The 21748-nt window shown below is 30.2% G+C and overlaps 1 protein-coding gene across 2 annotated transcripts in view; it reads right to left on the reverse strand.

Moving 5' to 3' along the window:
* Positions 1–21748, reverse strand: part of LOC129980822 (terminal uridylyltransferase 7-like) — an 85844-nt gene that overhangs the window by 55931 nt on the left and 8165 nt on the right. The window contains exons 1-3 of one of the 2 annotated variants that reach the window (XM_056091224.1): positions 21387–21631; positions 20533–20688; positions 9218–10266 (exon numbers count right to left, since the gene is read on the reverse strand). In XM_056091224.1, the coding sequence (XP_055947199.1) occupies positions 9218–10266; positions 20533–20659 (1176 nt within the window). In that variant the 5' untranslated portion in view covers positions 20660–20688; positions 21387–21631. Of the gene's footprint in view, positions 1–9217; positions 10267–20532; positions 20689–21386; positions 21632–21748 lie in introns of those variants that run through there. The other variant, XM_056091223.1, reaches the window with a different exon arrangement.

Genomic DNA, 21748 nt, shown 5'->3' on the forward strand with positions numbered 1-21748 from the left:
TTTTTTTTTTTTTTTGCTCTCCATTTTGAATTATTTTTTGGTGCGAAGAAGGAAGGCGGCTTGAAGTAAAGGCTGTGCTTTTTCTTGCTGTTGGTTTTGTAGTCTGGTTTGTTTGTAGTCTTTTTTTTTTTTCTTTTTTCTCTAAACAAAGTGTAATGGCGATTTTGTTGGGGGTTGTTCCCTAGTTTGTTTTTCAGGTTTTGTTTCCATATTTTGCGTTGACTGCAAAGCGTTTTTCTCTTTATTTGTGGGGTGTCAAGGAGGCTGGTACTGGTTTTCTGAAAAATCAAGGTAGGATTTTTCTGGTTTTTCTTTTTAATTGTTTCGGTTACTGCAATTTTTAATTCTGGATGCATCCAATTAGATTCTTCGTCAGTGATGACGAAGAGGAAACCAGAAGACTTAAGAATCTGAGGGGAAATTTAAGGATAGGAAGATTAATTACATTTTAACAAATGAGTTCTCGGAGTATGATAAAACCAACATTGCAATTCAAAGGGGTTGCCCCAAAATAAAATTGTGCATTGATAGTAATAATGGTCCGTCGTCATGGATCAAACCCACAACAATCAATGCCACGTTCGGACCACTTACCCATAAAGAAGACACCTTTTCCCTAAACAAATACAAAAAATTGGTTCTAGTTACTCGGCACTTAAGCTCAGTGGAGAAAGTAACTAATTTTGTCAATAGTGTTTTGGAAGCAAGGATTCGTATCATTGACACGAACATTGTAACAAAATACATCATCCGTGATGTTGACACGGATTTCAGCATAGTGGAAATTAACGAGGAACTATCTTCACAGGATATTATTGCAACAAAAATTGTTAGATATAAAAAGAAGGGGACGGCAGATCCTATCCCAATTGTTCTTATTGAAGAAATTGGGAAAACAAATCGCTCTGAAATAAAGATCATCAGACTCATCTTCAAAGTGACCAAATTTATAGAAAATTCTACGATATGTTATAAATGCTTAAGATTCGGTCATACGCAGCTCCGGTGTCAACACGATAAAAGATGTAAAAATTGTGGGGGCTCACATGCCGATGATTGTAAGTTACCCACTAAATGTTTTAGATGCGAAGAGGCTCACGATGCACTCGACAAAAAATGCAGTTTTTACTGTCTTGAAAAAGAGATTATAAATCTGGTCAGAGAAAAAGACATCATTTCTGGAAGCAAGGAGGATAGCAAAATCGCAATCTTTTGCGCAAAAGTTAAAGGACGATCCGCCGGTTCAGTGTACCGAAATTCCAAAAAAACAAATAACAGACCTCTACTATCCCAAGGGAATGAACTCTTAAAACTCCAAGAAGTCAACAGACAGTGCATTGCACGTATTGGGGAGACTCAGGGAAATTTAGAAAAACAAGGTGAAGAGAATATTACTCTCCGGAAACAAATCGAGACTCAAAGGGCAACGATTGACTCGCTACAATCTAAAATTGCCCTTCTGGAATCCAATCTTGAATATAGTCACGTACTGAGCCCAGGTGTTGTGCACGATCAACGGTCCCTTGCTGAAATAAATCATTTCAGTGTTGCGGAGAATTTCTCCAGTATCGGTTAATTTAAAAAATAAAAAGAATTTTTTAAAATTTTTTTTTTATTATTATTTATTTTTTTCCCATGAGGTTTATTCAGTGGAACGTTAGGGGGATCAAAAATAAGATCCCTTGGCTGCAGGCTCTCCCTTTTTCGTCGGCCCAGTGTTTAATTTTGCAGGAAACATGGCTCAATGCGTCTGCATATTTTTCTCTCAAAAACAACAAAATCTTTCGAGCTGAAAAACAAAATTCTACTAGAGGTGGACTGTTAATTGCAGTAGAGCAGAATAGTCCAGCTCAGGTAATTTCACACACACTTCCTCCGTCAACAGTGGAGGTCTTAGCGGTTAAAATATGGATTGCTCCAAATTCTGAATTCCCACTCACGGTTATCAATCTTTACTTCTCCTGGAGGTAAATTTGAAGATAACTGATTGGAATCATTATACTCACAAATCTCTTCTCCTTTCGTATTACTGGGGGATTTTAATATACACCATCCAGCACTTGGGACCGATCATTCATCTTCCGATGCAAACCTGGTCCTGGATTGGATTAGCACCAAGCATATGTGCTTGCTTAATATGAAACAATATACCAGATACCAGGGGACTCAAGCCCCTTCATTATTAAATTTGTCCATCTGCTCCACAGATATAATCAATAAGATTACTATAGAGATCTCGCATGATATGTATGATAGCGATCACTGCACCATTTTTATTTCCCTTTGCAATTTAGATGCAGTCTCTTTATACTCGAAAATACATTAATTGGGGCCAATTCTCAAAGAAGGTCAATGCTCTTTTTCAAGGTCAAGGGGTTGTCTCCTCTTTCGATACACTTACTAATATCTTCCAGGTAAGCGCAAACTCATCATCTTACTCGTTCTCTAAATCAGCGCACTCTCACTGTCCTCGGTGGGATGCTAAATGTAATTACCTTAAGGCTCTTAAAAGGAAATTATTAAGAAAGGCGAAATCATGTCCCTCCATTTTAAACTGGACTGCATATAAAGAAATGGCAGCAGTTCTCAGAAAGTACGTCAAGAGTAAAAAACGCAGCTTTTGGGAGAGAACTTGTCAGGAGGTAGCTTCTTCCCATCAGGCTTTCAGCATCGTTAAAGCCCTACTAAACAAAGATGAGTTTCCCTGTGAATCCAATCTTGTTCTCTCTTCTGTTACTACTCTGATAGCGCCGATTGCTCAAGCAAATGCAATAGCAGCCAACTTAATTAAGAGAGCACCAAATGTACGTATTCCTTTAGATTTTTCAGCAGATGATCTTGAAAATTATGATGAAATGAGTTTGAACCGCCCGTTTTCTTATAGGGAATTTCAAAACGCATTAAAAAGAACGAAAAACAAATCTCCTGGCATTGACAAGATAAATAAGAAAATGTTGTCTTGTCTTTCCGATGAAAATAAATATAAAATTCTAGACGTATTCAATAACTTATGGACGAACACGACTGTACCAGAAAGCTGGAGAATAGCGAAGATTATTCCTATTTTAAAACCTAAGAAAAATGCAGCAGAGATCACATCCTACACACCCATCGCGTATTGGGAAATCTTTTCTATCAGTATTGGGAAAGATTTTGTGGATCTCACATTTCTTACAAGAAAGGAAAGCATTTATATCATGGAGAGGAGTGTCTTCCTTACTTTTTAAGCACGAAAGGGGCGTACCGCAAGGAAGTGTCCTTTACCCGTTGCTCTTCACAACTTTTATGAATGACATATATAGTTTGTTGTTGTTTGTTTCTTATGACACTTGCCACGGACAAGCCCGCTGTTCAAACACAGCCGATTTAAGCCTAAGGGGGACGCCTCTTGTTTTTTATAATAGCGCCAACTAGGGCCAAGAGTACGACTTTGCTACTCACGCATCACTCATTCGCTTGCACAACCCCTTTTTACAGGAGGGCACATTCACACATCTCACAGATAGAACAGGAAGAACAACCATGCCCAAACCGGGACTCGAACCCGGGACGCCCAGATCACGGGGAGGATGCACATATATAGTATCTTACCCAATGATGTTTTTTTGCTTTATATATGCGGATGACATATTTTTATTAGTTGAGGAAAATAATATCGAAGCGATTAAAAATAAGATGCGGTTCTGTGTTACTAAACTGGAAAGCTGGTGCGACGAATGGCATATGGATTACGGTTTATACAAAAACCGACTTTTTGAAAAACCGGTTTTCGAATTCGATATTTCCAAAAAAAAAACCGGTTTTCGAATTTTTGTCAAAAAAAATGAATAGGGAAAAATAAAAGATTTTTCCCTATTCTATTTTTTTTTTATTTTAATTTATATATAATAACAAAAAACGAAATCAATATCAAAGTCAAAATATAAAAAACAAAATTAAAGATTACATATACATATTACTTGCACAAAATAATGTAAGCTGAAACAAAAATTTCAAATAATATTTATATTATTTTCACTAATTTTAATTTCTCCTAAGAAAATAGTATTTTAAAGAAACATAAAATATCTACTGAACGGAGGCTAAGTCTCGTTCTTATTTTGGACACAATATTGCATGAAATTGAAAATACTCGCTCACTAGTTACTGAGTTTGGCATCAAAAGTTTTTTGTTCTTTTATTCGTTTGTTCAAATAATGAAAATTCAGCTTTCAGTGTCTTTGGATTTGTAAGATTTCTTCAGGGTCTTCAAGAAACTAAACAATTATATTATTTCCGACAGTTATTTTATGAACTGCTTTCAAATGATTATGTAGATTGCTCGTAGAAGCTCCTTTGCAGCTCAACATTTTATTACAATGATTTCAGATTGCCTTGTCTATCCCGAACCTTTTGAAACTATCCCAAACTTCCGACTTACTCATTTTTATCTAAAAATGAAGTTATTGAATAAATATTTTTGACGTTTATTTTACAATTTTATTATTTTAACTATTAATATTAATGCAATTTAAAATAATCTAATCTACACATTGACTAGGAATTAAAAAAACTTAATCTAATTCCGATGCTTGCTAAAGACATAATTTATGTTAAAACGTTGCGAAAGAAAATATGGAATATTTTAACACCCTGCGTTTTATTTAAAATTCCATTAAACAGAAGCCAGAACTTCTTATTTTACACTAATTTTTGATACAAGAAATTTATATAATAAAATTAAAATTTTAAAATGCTAAATAGAAAATATAAACATAAAAATTAAACATACTTAATACTTATGTTATTTTTATCAAATATAACAACTTATATTTTTGTTTCCAGTTTTCACCTTCACAATATTAAGCAAATTTGTCGCGACTCGAGACGGATTTGATTCTGAGACCACATTTCGATAATTCCATTTCATTAAGGGATGAGACGCGGAACGATGAGCACATTTGACCTTGGATTTCTCGCATTAGATACTTTTTTAGTTCTATTTTTTTCACGTGTATGTGAGTGTTATGTCATTTCTGACAGCATTTTATTTTAACTGAATATTTCGTATTGATATGGTAGTTCAAGTGGTGTGAAAAAGCTTTCAGGTGTGGTACGGAGAAAATTTTATATGATATCATTAAATACTGTGATCAAGAAGCAGAAAACGGGGAATTATTTATTCCTTTCACACGTTCTTCGAAACGAGCCAGTCAAATTGCTGACGTTTCTATTAGCACCGACTTCATACCGATAGATAAAACATCCGACGAGAAGCAAGAGATGAACTTCATCAAACTTTTGTTTCACCAGAAAAAAAAATGAAAAGGGATGTTCATAAAAAACATAAATTGACGAATTCCAGGCGCAACTGTGCACTGCACAAGCACTGGTCAACGCAACTTGCAACTTTGAAAAAATGTGTTTGCTGCCCGTTGCATAGAATGAATAGCAAATCAAATAAGTTAAAAATTAATTTTTACATAATAGTATGAATTCTTATAACCGGTCTTCCTTATTTAAAAACCGGTTTTCGAATGTGTCAAATTTATTTTAAAAAACCGGTTTTTTAAAACCGTCAAACCCCATCCACAATCTTTCTATTTATATGGACGCCAGATCTCATCGATGTAAGAATCTCTTATACTCACAGAAGAGGTTGCAAAATAGAAATAGACCCAAAATGGAATTGCAAAAGAAGAAAAATGTAAAACTCTGGTACAGAAAAAATTCATACACAGTTAACTTCACTTTTGTAAACAGGAAGCATCGGGAGCTCATTAATTAATAATGAAAATTACAATCACATATGCTAAAAGAATTAACTCAGAAATCCTTATATATGATATGCTGACAAACCATGGACCATGTAAAAACACGTTTGCATCATTTGCTATAAGATACAACCAACTAACAAGTAATTAATTTACTATGGTAAGAAATTAGGCTCAATAATTTCTTATTTCATATAATGGAACTCAGAAAAGTCATATTTAAAGTCATAGATAATGATTGATATTTATTCAATAAATATTTGGGTCTCAATTCAGGAATCAACACATTATTTATTTCTAAAACTTGCTTATTTTAAGCAAGTTTAAGCAAGCAAGCAAGTTAAGCATAAAGAATGCAAATTAGTTAAACACACTTATCTTTAATACCATAAAAATCACAAACGAGTTCTTTCCCAAATTGAATTCCCCAATTTGTTTTAATAGGTGTGCAAGTAGAAACTCAGCCATGAAATTGATTGCAATTAAAAATATACTTTAACACATCCCACATTTTTCATATATGTAGCCTGGACTTTATTTATTTTGTATAAATTTCAGTTATTTACAAGCATGTATAACTCAAATTGTATTGATTGTATTTATCAATTTTATAAAAATATATGTTGATAAGCAACATTTATGCCATTAATTTTATCCTGTTTTCCAAAAAAAGGTCCTGAAACTAAGGAATTGATAAATTTAACTTTGGTTGAATGTTCCGTAAATCACTCTTCAGTGAAAAAGTGGCTTGTAAAAGTGGCTTCATGATGGAGATTTTTATCATGAGATTGATCCACATCCAGGTGCAGGAAGGAGACAGAAAAAAAAAATGAAAACGGAAAACTTACAAGTTTTATTGGATGAAAATTCATGTCAAACTCCAGAAAAGCTTGCAGAGCAGTTAGGAGTTACTCAAAAAGCAATATCACTTTGATTGAATGCAACAGAAAAGATAAAGAAGTAAGGAAAATAAGTAGTTCATCATAAACTAATGGAAGAAAACAAAAATTGAAGAGTTGATATCGCCATGCTTTTATTTTTTGGTAGAAAAGAAAGAATTTTTTCTTACAAAATCAATTATGAATGATGAAGATTTTGTACAACAATCCTAAATGCCAAAACCATGGGTTGATCCAAACCAGTCATCATCATCAGTTCCAAAAACAAATACTCAAGCTAAGAAAGATTTATTGTGTGTCTTGGAAAGGAGTCATTTACTGTGATCTTCTGGAATCTGGTCAAACTGTTACAACTGAATATTACCAAGCCAAACTGATGAAATTAAGTGATGTTATGTAAGAAAAAAGAAAAAAAAGACCATTTAAGACCAAGGAAGATGTGAAGTAATGTTGTACATGACAACTTCCATTCACATACAGAAAACAAACACATGAATTCATGTTCTCCTTAAGTGGGAAGTTGCACTGCATGTGGCATATTCACCAGACTTGGCTCCTTCTAATTACCACTTATTCAGTTCAATATCCCCATATTAAAAAGATCAGTGGTTCAAAAAAGTTCAAGATATTCAAAAATGGCTCAATGATCATTTTGCTTCAGTTGTGAAGGCATTCATCATCTACTGAATTAGCAAAAGACCATAGATAGAAATGGCGAATATTTCAATTATTAATCTTTGTAAGAAGTATCTTTTCAATAAAGTTAATTTGACCAGCAAGAAAAAAAGAAAATTTCTACTTGCACATCTAAATACAAAATATAGTCTAGATTACTCTAATAATTAAAGATTCTAAATTCACTCACAACATTTATTCAGTATCTTTGCATAACAGGAACAATTCCACTTTCATTTAAAAAATGCTGAAAACTAGCATAATTTAAAAATCTGACATAATTTTGAATAGTTCAGAATGTTAATGTGGTTCAAATTAACAAATATGATTCCATGAACATAGTTTCATATAATCTCTTTAATATGACAAAAAGAGCAAATAAAAATAACAAAAACTTGTTTATATTTTGCAGATATTATAATTTTACAGTTTTTAAATTAACTTTCTTGCACAATATTAAAAAATTTTGTAAATAAAAAGTAACTTGCTAACTCATTTCATAATATAACTCAGCCTTTTCCTCCATTTTTAAATTAACTGTTAATGTTAATTTGCCATTTTTTAGATGGGAAGGAGGGGTATTTATTTATTATCTTTTTTTTTTTGCTGACGAATGGAAGTTTACTTTGATTTACAAGGCATACTGATGTCAATAATGACTTTTAACTTAATCTTTTTATTACTGGATTAAAATGAGAAAAATAAATAGGAACATTTGAAAAAAAATGCTACTAAGAAGAAAGAGGCTCATGGATAGCAAAGAATTTTAGAAAATATTCCATCTATCTAAAATGAATACTTGATAAGAAATAAATACTTGAAAAGAAATTTCTGACTCGGAAACTTCAAATGGATATTTCTTAAAAGATGCTAAATTATAATTTATAACATATAGCATTTAATTTAACACAAATAAGTTTTACCAAGCATTAAAATACTATCAACCATAATTTAAGCCACTTTTAAAAATATGTTCATAAAAGCAAGTTAAAAAAAGATGTTTAGTCAACATTCTTCTTCTTTTAATCAAAATATTTTTGTCCAAAGTTCATGAAAACATAATATAATAAGTAGCACAGAATGAAATGTCAAAGGTTTTTGCAATTTTGCTCAGCAAAGAAGTTTGATATCAAGCTTGATATTTTACATAATCTATAACACTTCAACTTTAATGATATATTTATTTTAAAATAAATATGAAGAAAAATAAAGAATTTCTGGAAAATCTTATAATTTTGAAATTAAAAAAAGTAAAAAAAAAAAAAAAAAAAAAAAAAAATCAGCCCCAGACATTGCAGATTATGAGGCTCCTCTTTTAATATCTGGTCAATTTAATTTCTAATTTCAACACATTTTTAAATGAACATTTGAACGATTTTTTCAAGTTTAATTTTTAATTTTAATAATTTTGTTCAATTGCATACTTTTAATTTCTTCATATGTAAATCTTGGAAAATATGATACAGAAATAAAATTCTTGAAAAATTTATGGTGATTAATGATTTCCAAACTTATAAATATAATTATTTAATTATTATAATAGATTATTGAAAATATACTTCAAACAAATATAGCATTAAGAATTATTATTTTGCAGGACCGATCAAGTAGAATACATCATAATTAGTTAAATTAATAATTAGTATTTCAATAAAATATTTGAAGAGTTTTTCATAAGACATAAAAGATAACCTACTTTTAATATTTAGGAGAATTTGTAATTAAGGAACGCATCTCAGTAATTAGATGTTAAATTGCAACATAGAAATAGTCTTTATTTTACACTAAGATAAAATAGAGCAAAATAAAAGATTGTAAACATAAAATTGATCACATAACTTATCATTATGACTATCAAATTGAAATATAAAAAAAAGGGGGAAAACATACCAATTTATCATGATGAATACTTTGACTTTCAGAAAAATGATCTTCTAAATTTAAATTATTCAGATTTGAAAGCTGACATCTGTTTAAATAAGGATTAGTTTCAAAAATTTCTGAAGTTACGTAAGTATTTGGAGATGCAAGATTTGGTGGTGGTATATAGTCCTCACTCCAATTAATATCAAACAAAGTATTTGATTCTGCAAAACTGCACACACTTGAAAAATCCCCATTTGCATAAGGGGAACTGAAATCAGGTGCAAGAATAGGTACATCAGAAATTGAAAAAGGATCATTCCAATTAGTTGTTAGCGGATATGTTAAGACACATTCACTTGTTGAATTCCCATTTGGGCCTGTCATATTGAAATCAGAAGTAAGTTGGGATGCACCATTAACTAAAATGTCATCAATCTTACTAAATTTCTTAGTAATTGTTGATGGCTGAGCAATGTCATCTACACTTGTTAAATCCCCATTTAAATCTGGGGAACTGACATCAGAAGTGAGCTCAGATGGAACACTAATTGAAATGCCTTCACTTTTAACATTTTTCTTATTTGTTAATGGCAAGTCATACACACCTGTTAAATTCCCATTCAAACCATGGGAACTGACATCAAATGTAAATTCAGATGAATCACTAACTAAAACATTATCATTTTTACTACTTTTTGTAGTAATTTTTAAAGAATTGTTAATAACGTTAATTGAATGAGAGTCTGAAAAATTGCCTGTGCTATTTTGCAATTCAATAACGTCCCAACTATTTTGGGAACGTTTTTCTGAATTTTTATTTCTTGATAGCATTTTATCACCATTTTGAGTAGTTTTAAGTTCAGAATTCAAGGGAGAATTACTTGTCAAATCAGGGCTTTGATTTGAGGTTTTTGAATCCAGACATTTTTTATATTTGCCTACAGTAGGTCGATAAGGTTGCTGTTCCTTTCTTTTCTTAGATGGGAGTTTTTCAGGTTTTTGCTTCTCCAGAATATCAGAATTGGATGGGGTATCTTCCTTATTTGGAATAAATGATGGAGCACAATTTTTGTCTAAAAATATATAAATAAATATGCATATAAAATCATGTCACCATACATATGTTTATTATTATATTATTATTATTCTATGAAAAAAATATTAAAAAAATCAGATATAGTTCAAATGATAAAATATTATTCATCATCTTGAATAGAAAACTATTCATCAAAATCGATATGTTACTAGACTACCATTTAAACTTCCTTTTTATGACAAAAAAGTTAACATATACATATTTTTAAATAAAACAATATGCTTTAAAAATAATATTTCCAATTCTAATAATTAATTTAAAATATTAATTACGATTAAATTTGAATAGAATTTTTCTCAGTAGCATTACTTTATGTAAAAACATTTACATAAATCTACTAATAAATAATTTAATGCAAATTTATAATAATGAACAGACAAAAAAAAGCAATACAAATAATTACTTGACTATTACAAAATGTAAATAATAATAGTTGCTATAAACTGAAAATAAGTGTTGTAATAAATAAGGCACACAAATAATTCATTGACACGTGTTTTCTCTTTATTCATTTAATTTAATAAAAAATCTACATCAAAAAATAAATTTCTAAAGAAAAAGTCAGCATTAAGAATTAATACTGATGGACAAGTTTTCCTTACAACTTTCTATTGTACTTTCATAATACGAGTATAAAATATGAAATAATAAGTAAAAAATTTAAAACATAATGAAGAAAATTATGTATTCCTTTTCCTTCTTTGACTTTAAACAAATGGATTTAAAATATGATCCAGATCTATAATTTTATAATCAAAACAAGATGTAAACTTCATGTAACCAGTTTGTTGCAATTTTTTTTATAGTTAATACATTTACTGACATATGAATAAACAGATTAACAAGCAGTAGTTGCTCTGATAAATTTGATACAAATTTTGCAAAAGATGATAAAAGCATATGTCAAATTTCAACTATTTAGTTCATTGCATTCTAGAGTTATGTAAACATGCAAATAAACTAAGACAAATTATTTTCAAAATTTAAAAATCTTTATTTTGATCTTGCATCTGAATACCAAATTTCACAGACATATTGACAAACAAGTGTATATATGTGTGTGTGTGTGTGTGTGTGTGTGTAATGTTATTTTAAACTCTTAATTTCAATTTAATTAATTTCCAATCTTTTATCTTAATTTAGCCCATATTAAGTTCATTCTCTTATTTCGTGTTCCAATTCCACTGTCTCTACTTAATTAATTCAAGAAAAGCTTTGTTAAATTGCTGAATCAGCTAAAAGCCTAACTTTCCCACACTCCGCGTGAAGAGACAAAATACCGCTGATCAGGCAAATTCTTTTTTTAAATCTCCCTGTGTTTCCCCTGCCTTGTCCACACTTGTAATGAAAATCCCTATCGAAATCTCATAATATATTAGCACTGTAAATATTTTCGCTATCAAAATCATAGGTTATATAAGAACAGGCATAAAATGTCCAAGAGCTTTTTACTCATTACTTTTCTGTGTCCTTCTGTGTGCTCATCGCTTGTACATATGCTTGCTTCTTTACAATGAAATAAAACAACGTCACGAAATCAAAAGTATCTTCACTGTCTTTAAACTGCATTCAGCTTCACATAAAATAATGCTTACATATTAAAGAGTCGACAAGGATAGTTTCCTGTGAAAAATGATGAAATAAACTAAAAGAATTAAAATTAAATCCGCTGGTCAGGCCATCGCCGCGCTCCAAAGATGACTGCTTCAGTCCAGGTTCGCCAGCTGCGATGTTTCCATGGCGAAGCTCTTTAGTTGCCGTCTCCTCCGGCTACATCGTTTCATGCAAACCGTAGTCCAGGGTCCGGTCCAGTTCCCTTCATCTGACATTGCTGCTCAATACCCTTGTGCTCCATATCGTCATGTGCGTGCTCCTTATATCTTCAAGGAGTTGGGGCTCCTTGCCATCAAAAAAATTTCTGGCTCCTCACCTGTGCTGAATAATCCCGATCTCACCGTCATTTCTTTGTTATATCATCACAATATAATACTCGCCAGTGGTCTCCAGTGCCAGATTTAATTACCCAAATTTCGAAAATATCACTTGTGTGTTATATTATCAAATCAACAGAAAAATAGCTTTCCGTCACCTGCCGTCGTCTCCATTTCCAGTGCTCAAAATTGCATTTTTGTAATTAATTAAAAAAGTGATAATTCATCAAAAAAGTGTTTAGTGTTTCCCGACTCAACGGTGAAAATCAAGATTTATATTATGTGTTTTTCTTTTCTTTTTATTTTCATTTTTGAATTATTGCAAGTTATATTTTTATAGTGTTATTTAAAATATTGAATTTTTAGTCCTTTATCAAGTCTATATTTTAAAATTTTATGCATAAATTTATAATGTTTTTTATTTGAAATATACTTTAATGTTGTTAAGATCTGGAAAATGAATGACAAAGATAAAACAAAATAAATTCAAACAAAATAAAAACAAGATAAATTCTGAAGGTTCAGAAGCTAAAATTGATAAAAAAGAAAATGAAAAAATATCCCAAGAACTCTCCATAATCCCTTTTGATCCTGAAAATGGGATGAAGATGAATTTATGGTTGGGATATTTTAACAAAATTTGTCAAGAAAATAACAAAAATGATTTGTGGAAAATTAAAAATATTGCTAAATTTCTAAAAGGGTCAACTTTAACACATTATATAAATAGTTTGAATATTGATAATTTTGAAGATTTATGTTGTATATTAAATGAACAATTTATTCAACCCAATATTGTTAATTTTTCTGACTTTTCACAATTGAAATTTGATTCAAAAAATGCTAAATTAGTCGATTATTTCCATCAAAAATTAAATTATGGCAGACAGTTAGGCCTTAACCAACAACTAATTTTAGAAGATCTTACTGATGGACTGCCAACTCAGCTACAACAATTGGTTAGCATAAAATCTCCTTGTACCCCTACAGAATGGCTTACAATAACAACTAAACTATTTAAAATGGAAGAATCTTCAGAACCAAACCTAGACAGGTGTAATGAAACTAAAATCAAAATAAGGCAACCAGCACCTTTTACACCTAAGCATAATTTTAATTATAGATTTCAAATTTCTTTTACTCCTTGAGCTCCCAATAATTTTAGACAAAATTATCATAATTCAATAAGGCCATGTCCCAATAATTACAATAACTATAATCATAATTTGCATTTTCAACAAAGATTACCACCTTCTCCATGTAGAATTTGTACGCAAAAAGGTATTCCAAATGCTTATCATTGGACCCAAGTATGTCCTTTTCATCAACCCCAAATTATGACAAATTTTCCAATAACAGCCAATTTAACTTCCCCGTGCATAGAAGTTCCTCTTGGCTGTTCTCAAAACCCTGGAACGAGACAAAATTCTCCTAATGAGGCCCCTGACCCGGCACAATGACAATTATTAGTGTCCGGACACATCTCAACTTTACCAAGTCTAGCTAACTTGGGCAATGTTTATAACCCTCATAGTAATGTTAATATTGTTATTGACACAGGATCTACTCTTTCAATTATATCTGCAGATATTGTAAAAAAACTTAACTTGACAAGAAAAAATGTAAACCCTATTAGAGTCAAACAAGCTCACGGAACATTCCAATTAACCCAAATTTGTGACGTATGTTTAAAAATTGGCCAAATAAATAAGAAAATCAAATTATATATTATGGACAATCCTTTACCATATATCATTTTAGGACTGCCAGATTGTACTTTATATAAATTAATTATAGATTGTAACAAAAATAAAATATTTCAAAATGGAAAAATTATTACCAACTTGCATACCAATAATAATTATATATCTTTACATATTGTTGAAAATAATAACACTAGTGATAATAAGGTCAAAGTAGTGAATACCTCAGAGGAAATTTTCCCACCTCTGATTGTAAATAAACTATCTGAACCTGTGTTATCTCTGGTGTCAGAATATTCTCATGTGTTTGCAAAAAATAAATATGTTGTTGGTAAAATAAGAATGGAACCCCCTACAATAAATTTAACATCTGATTTACCAGTTTCACAAAGGGCTTATAGAACCTCTGCTACTGATGAAATTGAAATAAATAAGCAAATTAAAAATTTGTTAGATGCAGGTTTAATAAAAGAATCTACTAGTAATTATTCCTCCCCTGTAACATTAGCATATAAAAAAGGTGAAAATAGAAAAAGCCATCTTTGTATTGATTATCGTAAAATTAATTCCCTTTACAAATCTGAGGCAGAACCTCTCCCTAGAATAGATACCTTGTTAGATAAATTAAGTACTGCTAAAATTTGTTCAACTTTGGATCTTGCATCTGGATATTGGCATATACCCTTGCATGATCAAGATAAACATAAATTGGCGTTTGTAACAACTGAAGGTTTATATGAATTTCAAGTCCTATCTTTTGGCTTTAAAAATGCACCTGCAATATTCAATAGAACTATTTGTAAAATTTTAAATAAACATAAATTTTCAAATTTTGCATGTCACTATTTTGATGCCATAGTAGTTTTCTCTAACTCATTAGAGGAACACTATGATCATTTAAAACAGATTTTTCAAATGTGTGAAAAAGAAAACATTAAATTAAAATTTTCTAAATGCGTGTTTGCTCAAGATAAAATTAATTTCTTGGGGTATGAAGTCAAAGAAGGATGCATTTCTCCTGATAATCATAATATTGAAAGTATTAAAAAATTACAACCTCCAAAAAATGTCAAGCAACCTCAAGGTTTTCTTGGCTCTGTAAATGTTTATAATAAGTTTATTGATTCGTATGCTAAAATAAGAGAACCCTTAAATAATCTCCTTAAAAAAGATACACCATGGCAATGGACAGAAGACTGTCAAAAAGCTTTTGAAATGTTGAAAAATAAATTGATAACTAAACCAGTGTTACAACTATGTAACCCTAATTTACCTCTTCATGTTTTTTGTGATGTATCTCAGTTAGCCATTGGAGCTGTTCTAAAACAACCTGACTGTTCTGGTAAATTACATCTTGTATCTTATCATTCAAGAACTTTACGATCTTATGAAAAAAATTATCGTATAACTGAGTTGGAATGTTTAGCAACAGTAGATGCCTTTGATAAATTTTATTATTATTTACATGGGAAAAAATTCATAATTTATACTGATCATGCTGCTCTTGTTTGGCTTAAAAATGTAAAAAATTTAAGGGGAAGATTATTTTGCTGGTTTTTAAAATTAAGCATGTTTGATTATGAAGTTAAATATTTAAAGGGAATAGCTAATTTTGAAGCCGATATGTTATCAAGGCATCCTACTGCTCAATATCTCCAACATTCTGTGCATTTATTGGAATTAAATGAGATAAAACACTATCAAAATTTAGACAATTTAGATGATACTAAATATAAAAATATTAATGATGTACTTGTAGTTAAAAAGAAAAATTTATTTAAAATAGTTGTACCTTTTTCTCTTAGAAGAAAAGTTTTGCAAACAGCTCATGAACAATTTGGGCATCCAGGCACTCAAAAAATGATACATTTAATTACTCCTCAGTATTATTGGCCCCATATTACTAAAGATATTGCACTTTTTGTTAAACATTGTGATATTTGTCAATTAAATAAAAAGAAAAAGCAAAAAAGATTTGGCCTTTTACAGGCTGTGCCCCCCACAGATCGTCCTTTTGAATGTCTTTCTGTCGATACTGTTGGTGGATTTAACTATTACAATTCAACTAAAAAATTTCTTCATATAGTAATTGATCATGCGACTAGATATATTTGGGCGTTTCCTTCCAAAAATGAAAATTCTGAAACTTATATTAATATATTAAAGCAAGTTTTCCAAATTCAGGTTCCTTCCCAATTATTAACTGATAGAAATGGTGCTTTTACCTCATCTAAATTCAAACATTCCCTCAGAAATTACAGTGTTAAGCATCTGTTAACATCTTCACATCATCCACAAACTAATGGGAAATGTGAAAGTGTTAACCAGTCAATAGTAACTAAATTAAAGTGTAAGGTCAATTCTTCTCCTACTAAAATTCCTTGGACTAAACTTTTGGAACAAGTAATCAATGAATATAATTTAACACCCCATTCAGTTACAAAATTTCCTCCTGCATTTTTGTTATTTGGCACTTTACCTTATCTTCCTCCCTTAACTCAAAATCAAGTCTATCCTCCAGTAGAAAAAGCCAGAAAATTAGCTAAAGATAATACAATAAAATATCATGATAAAAATAAAATATGATGCTAGATTTATAGATTCTCCATTCAAACCTGGTGACATTGTAATGTATGAGGAATTTAATTACCCCAATCATAGAAAATTATCTACAGTATTTTCAAGTCCATATGAAATAGTAACTAAAATTTCAGATGTAAATTATGAAATAACTAAACCAAATGCATTAACAAACAAAGCTACTGATATTGTCCATGTATCAAAATTAAGAACATATTATCCACCAGAAAAATTAAAATTAAGTCATGAATAATAATTTAAATTTAAAAAAAATTCTTTTATTTCCCATGCTTCTTCCAAATAATCCCTAACTTAGGTTGGCCCATTGTCTCCACTCGTAAGAGTTAGTTTTTTTTCTTCATGATGATGATGTGATAAGCGCCATCACAACATGCATTCAAATACCTCAGTCTTATTGAGATGCGAGTATAGAGTCAACCTCACAATTAATTTCTATCCCTTTCTATTTTTATCTTGGATATGTTGTTCTCCAATTTGGAAATAAATATTCCTGGATGAGAGTAGAGAGAGAATAAGAATTATGCCCCCTTCTTGATGTCCTAATTTTGGGTCATTAAGTTTCCCCCACTACTAGAAATTGGTGGACAAGGTTTTACTATTCACCACTAATTAGCTAACTTGTGGGTTAACGTTTTTCTTTTACAATTACACATTTTTATGTCATTTGTTTTAAATATTTATGTTATAATAAGAGTATTTTGAATCTCATATTATTATTTTCAGATTCAAGTGTTACATACAAAAATCAGAACTATGTTGATATATTACTATTATATAAATTAAATTTGATATATTCCAATATTTTACATTCAATTTGATCATTTTGGTGAGCCTTCTACTATTTAAAGGACACTGTGTGCAAACATTCTTTAGAGACATTCCTCATCAAATAGAGACAATCTTACAGATTGAGAGACAATAGACTGAGTTTCTGCAGAAAATCATTTGTATATTGCATATTTTAATATTATTATTTTTGGTGTTGTTGAATATTTATCTAATATTTTCACAGATATCACATTATCTTTTTTGTGCTTTATATAATCTTGTTCAAAATGATTTTATTATTATTGTAAAGGTAAGGGAAACTCAGGTATCACTTTTAACATGCATTTAAATTTTAGTTTCTTACTTGACCACCACTGTAAGGTAAGGCCGTGTGTCAAGGGCCCTGACATACTTCTGCGTCTTGCAGTGGGGGGAAAATTGTAATGTTATTTTAAACTCTTAGTTTCAATTTAATTAATTTCCAATCTTTTATCTTAATTTAGGCCATAGTAAGTTCATTCTCTTATTTCGTGATCCGATTCCATTGACTCTACTTAATTAATTCAAGAGAAGCTTTGTTAAATTGCTGAATCAGCTAAAAGCCTAACTTTCCCACACTCCACTTAAAGAGACAAAATACCGCTGATCAGGCAAATTCTTTTTTAAAATCTCCCTGTGTTTCCCCTGCCTTGTTCACACGTGTAACGAAAATCCCTATCAAAATCTCATAATATATTAGCACTGTAAATATTTTCTCTATCAAAATCATAGGTTATATAAGACCAGGGATAAAATGTCCAAGAGCTTTTTCCTCATTCCTTTTCTGTGTCCTTCTGTGTGCTCATAGCTTGTACATATGCTTGCTTCTTTAAAATGAAATAAAATGACATCACGAAATCAAAAGTATATTCACTGTCTTTAAACTGCATCCAGCTTCACATAAAATAATGCTTACATATTATATTATATATATATATATATATATATATATATATATATATATATATATATATATACAGGGTGTTGCCGAATTCGACCGACAAAACTTAACTTTCACTTAAAAACAATTCATAGTTGAAACATCATTTGTTATGTTTTTTATTAATTTTTTTACATTTTTCAACAATTCTCAGACTTTTTATATTTTTGTGAATTTTACCTACTAAATGTCATTTGGGACCCTATGTTGTATGGTGATTCTTTATCCTCTTGATGCCTACTATCAACCCTCTGAATTTGTCGGTTGAATTCGGCAACACCCTGTATATTATATTATATATATATAATATAATATAGAGGGAGAAGAATTCAGGATTCTTTCAATTTGTTAGTCGATGAAGAAACATAATCAACAGCCCTCGGTAACAACAACTTTTATTAACACGAAGACAAGAATACGCAAACAAATGCAAAGTAAAGCCAAGATGTACGCAAGCAACACACTACAACAAACAGTAGCCCAAAGTAGTAATCAGTAGTAGTCAGTAGTAGTAGTAGTAATAACAATCACAGTTCACAAAGTGGCCAGACAGAATTCAGCAGGAGGAGGGAATCTTCGTATCTACTCCCTACGGTCTCTCCAAATGCCTGCAATTCTCCACTGTCTCCTCGCTTTATCTGCATCCAACTGCCAACTCCCTATTACACGACAGGCTACTTCTCATGTGACTCGATTCTGCTTCTACAGTAAATTCCAAAATTGGGCACACAGCTCAATTCAGCAACCACTTCAGCTCAAACATTCAACCCTTGTGCTTAGCTGGACTAATCCAAATAATTCACTGTTGACTCATTATGCAACTCTAAACTTTTTTGCGACTATTTCCAAGATTGTCTTCAACTTAGACTGCCAGCCTTTAATGGCTCCCGGAGTCAGGCAGAGACGGTTCTGGAACAATCAGGTATATCTCGATTCCAATTGAATCTATCCCCGAAATTCTGTAAGATTCCAGTATTATCTATTATGTTGCCAAATTGCCAATCCCTGAGATCACTGATTTGACATCCGATCAACATCCAACAGGGATCATAAAATGGTCTTTCCACTAACTGAACTAACCATGCTAAGAAGCAACATTCAGATTTGTAATTATATATATATATATATATATATATATATATATATATATATATATATATATATATATATATATATATATATATATATATATATATATATATATATATATATATATATAATGTGGGAATTTATCAGAATTTCAATGGTGAGTTTTTGAGATTACTTTCTCTGTGTATATTTCATTAAAAATATAACAGAAATTGACAAGACCATTCAAAACTTCCTATGATATTTTGTAGTCACCACAATTTTAAAGCCCCTTGTGGCCTTTCCCTTTGCTTTAGCTCCAATTCAGAAGAGAAAGGGAGGAAAAAAATTCTGTTTACCAATACAAATGGAAAATCATCTTGTTGCAATCTAAGTGTTAAAAAGATCTTTATATCATAATAAATATCTTTTCTTCTTTGGAACTGAATCTTCATAATTTATAAAATCTTGCAAATTTTCAAATTTGTAAAATTATTAGCACAAACAAAGGACTTTGGCTACAAGTTTTAATGAATAGTTGACATCTCAAAATGTTTTATGATGCATTTGATTTAATTCAGATTAAATTCTATAAAAAAGTTCTTCACTTTAAATTTAATTTAAAAACATTTATCTTTTAAATGAAAATATTAAGTAGATATATTCGCATCTTAAAGCAACCAATTAATAAAATAGATTATGAAAAAATTAAAGAAACCAGAAATAATTTTAAATACTTGCAACATAACTGCTACCTTTGGATTAAAATTACCATAATTATAGACATGACACATGCTTGGAATAAAAAAAAGCTACGGTTCATAAAATATTTAATACTAAGAAGTAAAATAAGCAAGATTAATTGAAAAATAAAATTAATAAAATTATACATAATATAATGCTCAAGATATTACATAGATTACAGAATAATTCATAAAAGAAAATTTATTGATTTCAATAATAAAGTTCAATTTAAAAAAAAAAGCATATTCACAGAAATGTATCATATTTGTATATATCATAATAATATTCAAATTTGCATCATAAATTAAAAGTCAGATGGCTCATAGAGGATGCTTTTTAAAGAAAAAATGCCATGAAATATATAGGCATGCGACAATGATATGTTACATAGATTTAACAATAAGTTATACTGATCAATATACTGTAAATATACATAACACGTAACTTACTTTTTGATAGTATCTTTTTGATTTTATTATTTGCATCACTTATATCCATTTTTGGTCTTTGTTTTTTCTGAACCTCATCTATGCGCTTTGCAGCAACAGCATCAAAATCTTTGTCCATAAAACTCATTTTGAATTTCAAATGTTGGATTTCGGTTTCTATTAAAATACAACCAGATTATAAGTTATTCAATTATCTTTAAATTATAAATATTCTCAGAAATGAAATGTTTTTTCCAAAATTTTACATAAAATTTAACAAATATAATAAATAAAAATAAAATATAACAAATTTACACAACATTCTACACTAATGATACCCACATAAATTGATTCCTATCTTTTAAAATTAACTAATATAACTATTTCTCTTGTCTGACACTCAAAAAATAAAATATTATGTAATTACAATAACATATATTATGTAGCTACAGCAAAATTTATAGCAAATGAATTATCACAACTTCAGTTTTTAAATGTAGTCAATCAACTTGGTTTAAGTTCTTTTTTCCATGAATAAAATATGAAAATAGGTCATTATGTTAAATATTATTTAAAAAATTTCAACAAAGTAAATTTCAACATGTAAATAAATCAGTTGAATGAAGTTTTGAAAAGTATTTCAAAAGAAGGAGAAATAATTTGTTTCAAGATGCTGGGCCTATTTACATAATTAAAGAAAAGCAAACGCGAAAATATCAACTTATGAAATAACATGAGACACAGTTTGCATTTCTACCAGAAATTGTAATAATTTTAATCCATGTTAATTGTTACAAAGAATTCTAATACGCATTAAAATATTGATTATTTGTATAATCATAAACTTTTTTATCTTAAAATTCAGTATTTATTACCTTTTGTTCTATTGAGTTGTTTGGAAAGCAATTTCGTTTTTTCCCAAGCCGCATTATCATTATACGTTTTGAGAGTTGATATAGCAAGGCTTGTGTATGAAAAAGTTCAATTAATTCTACGCAGTAGTTTTTGGTTGGTGCCCTTTTAAATATGGAGAGCAATAAGCAGCATTTTCGTCATATTTTACTTTACGGCAGTGCCAGAACTAGTTTGCAAAATTTCGATTCGGCAATTTTGATGTCTACGTTTGCACCACGTTCTAGAAGGCCGGTTGACACGATAAAAGCATTAGTTGATGCAAATCAGCGAATAACAACACGTGAGATCGGTGAGAGGTTAAATTTATCGAATTCAACTGTTT

The sequence above is a fragment of the Argiope bruennichi genome, chromosome 8 (assembly GCF_947563725.1).
Source record: "Argiope bruennichi chromosome 8, qqArgBrue1.1, whole genome shotgun sequence".
Classification (NCBI taxonomy): Eukaryota; Metazoa; Arthropoda; class Arachnida; order Araneae; family Araneidae; genus Argiope; species Argiope bruennichi.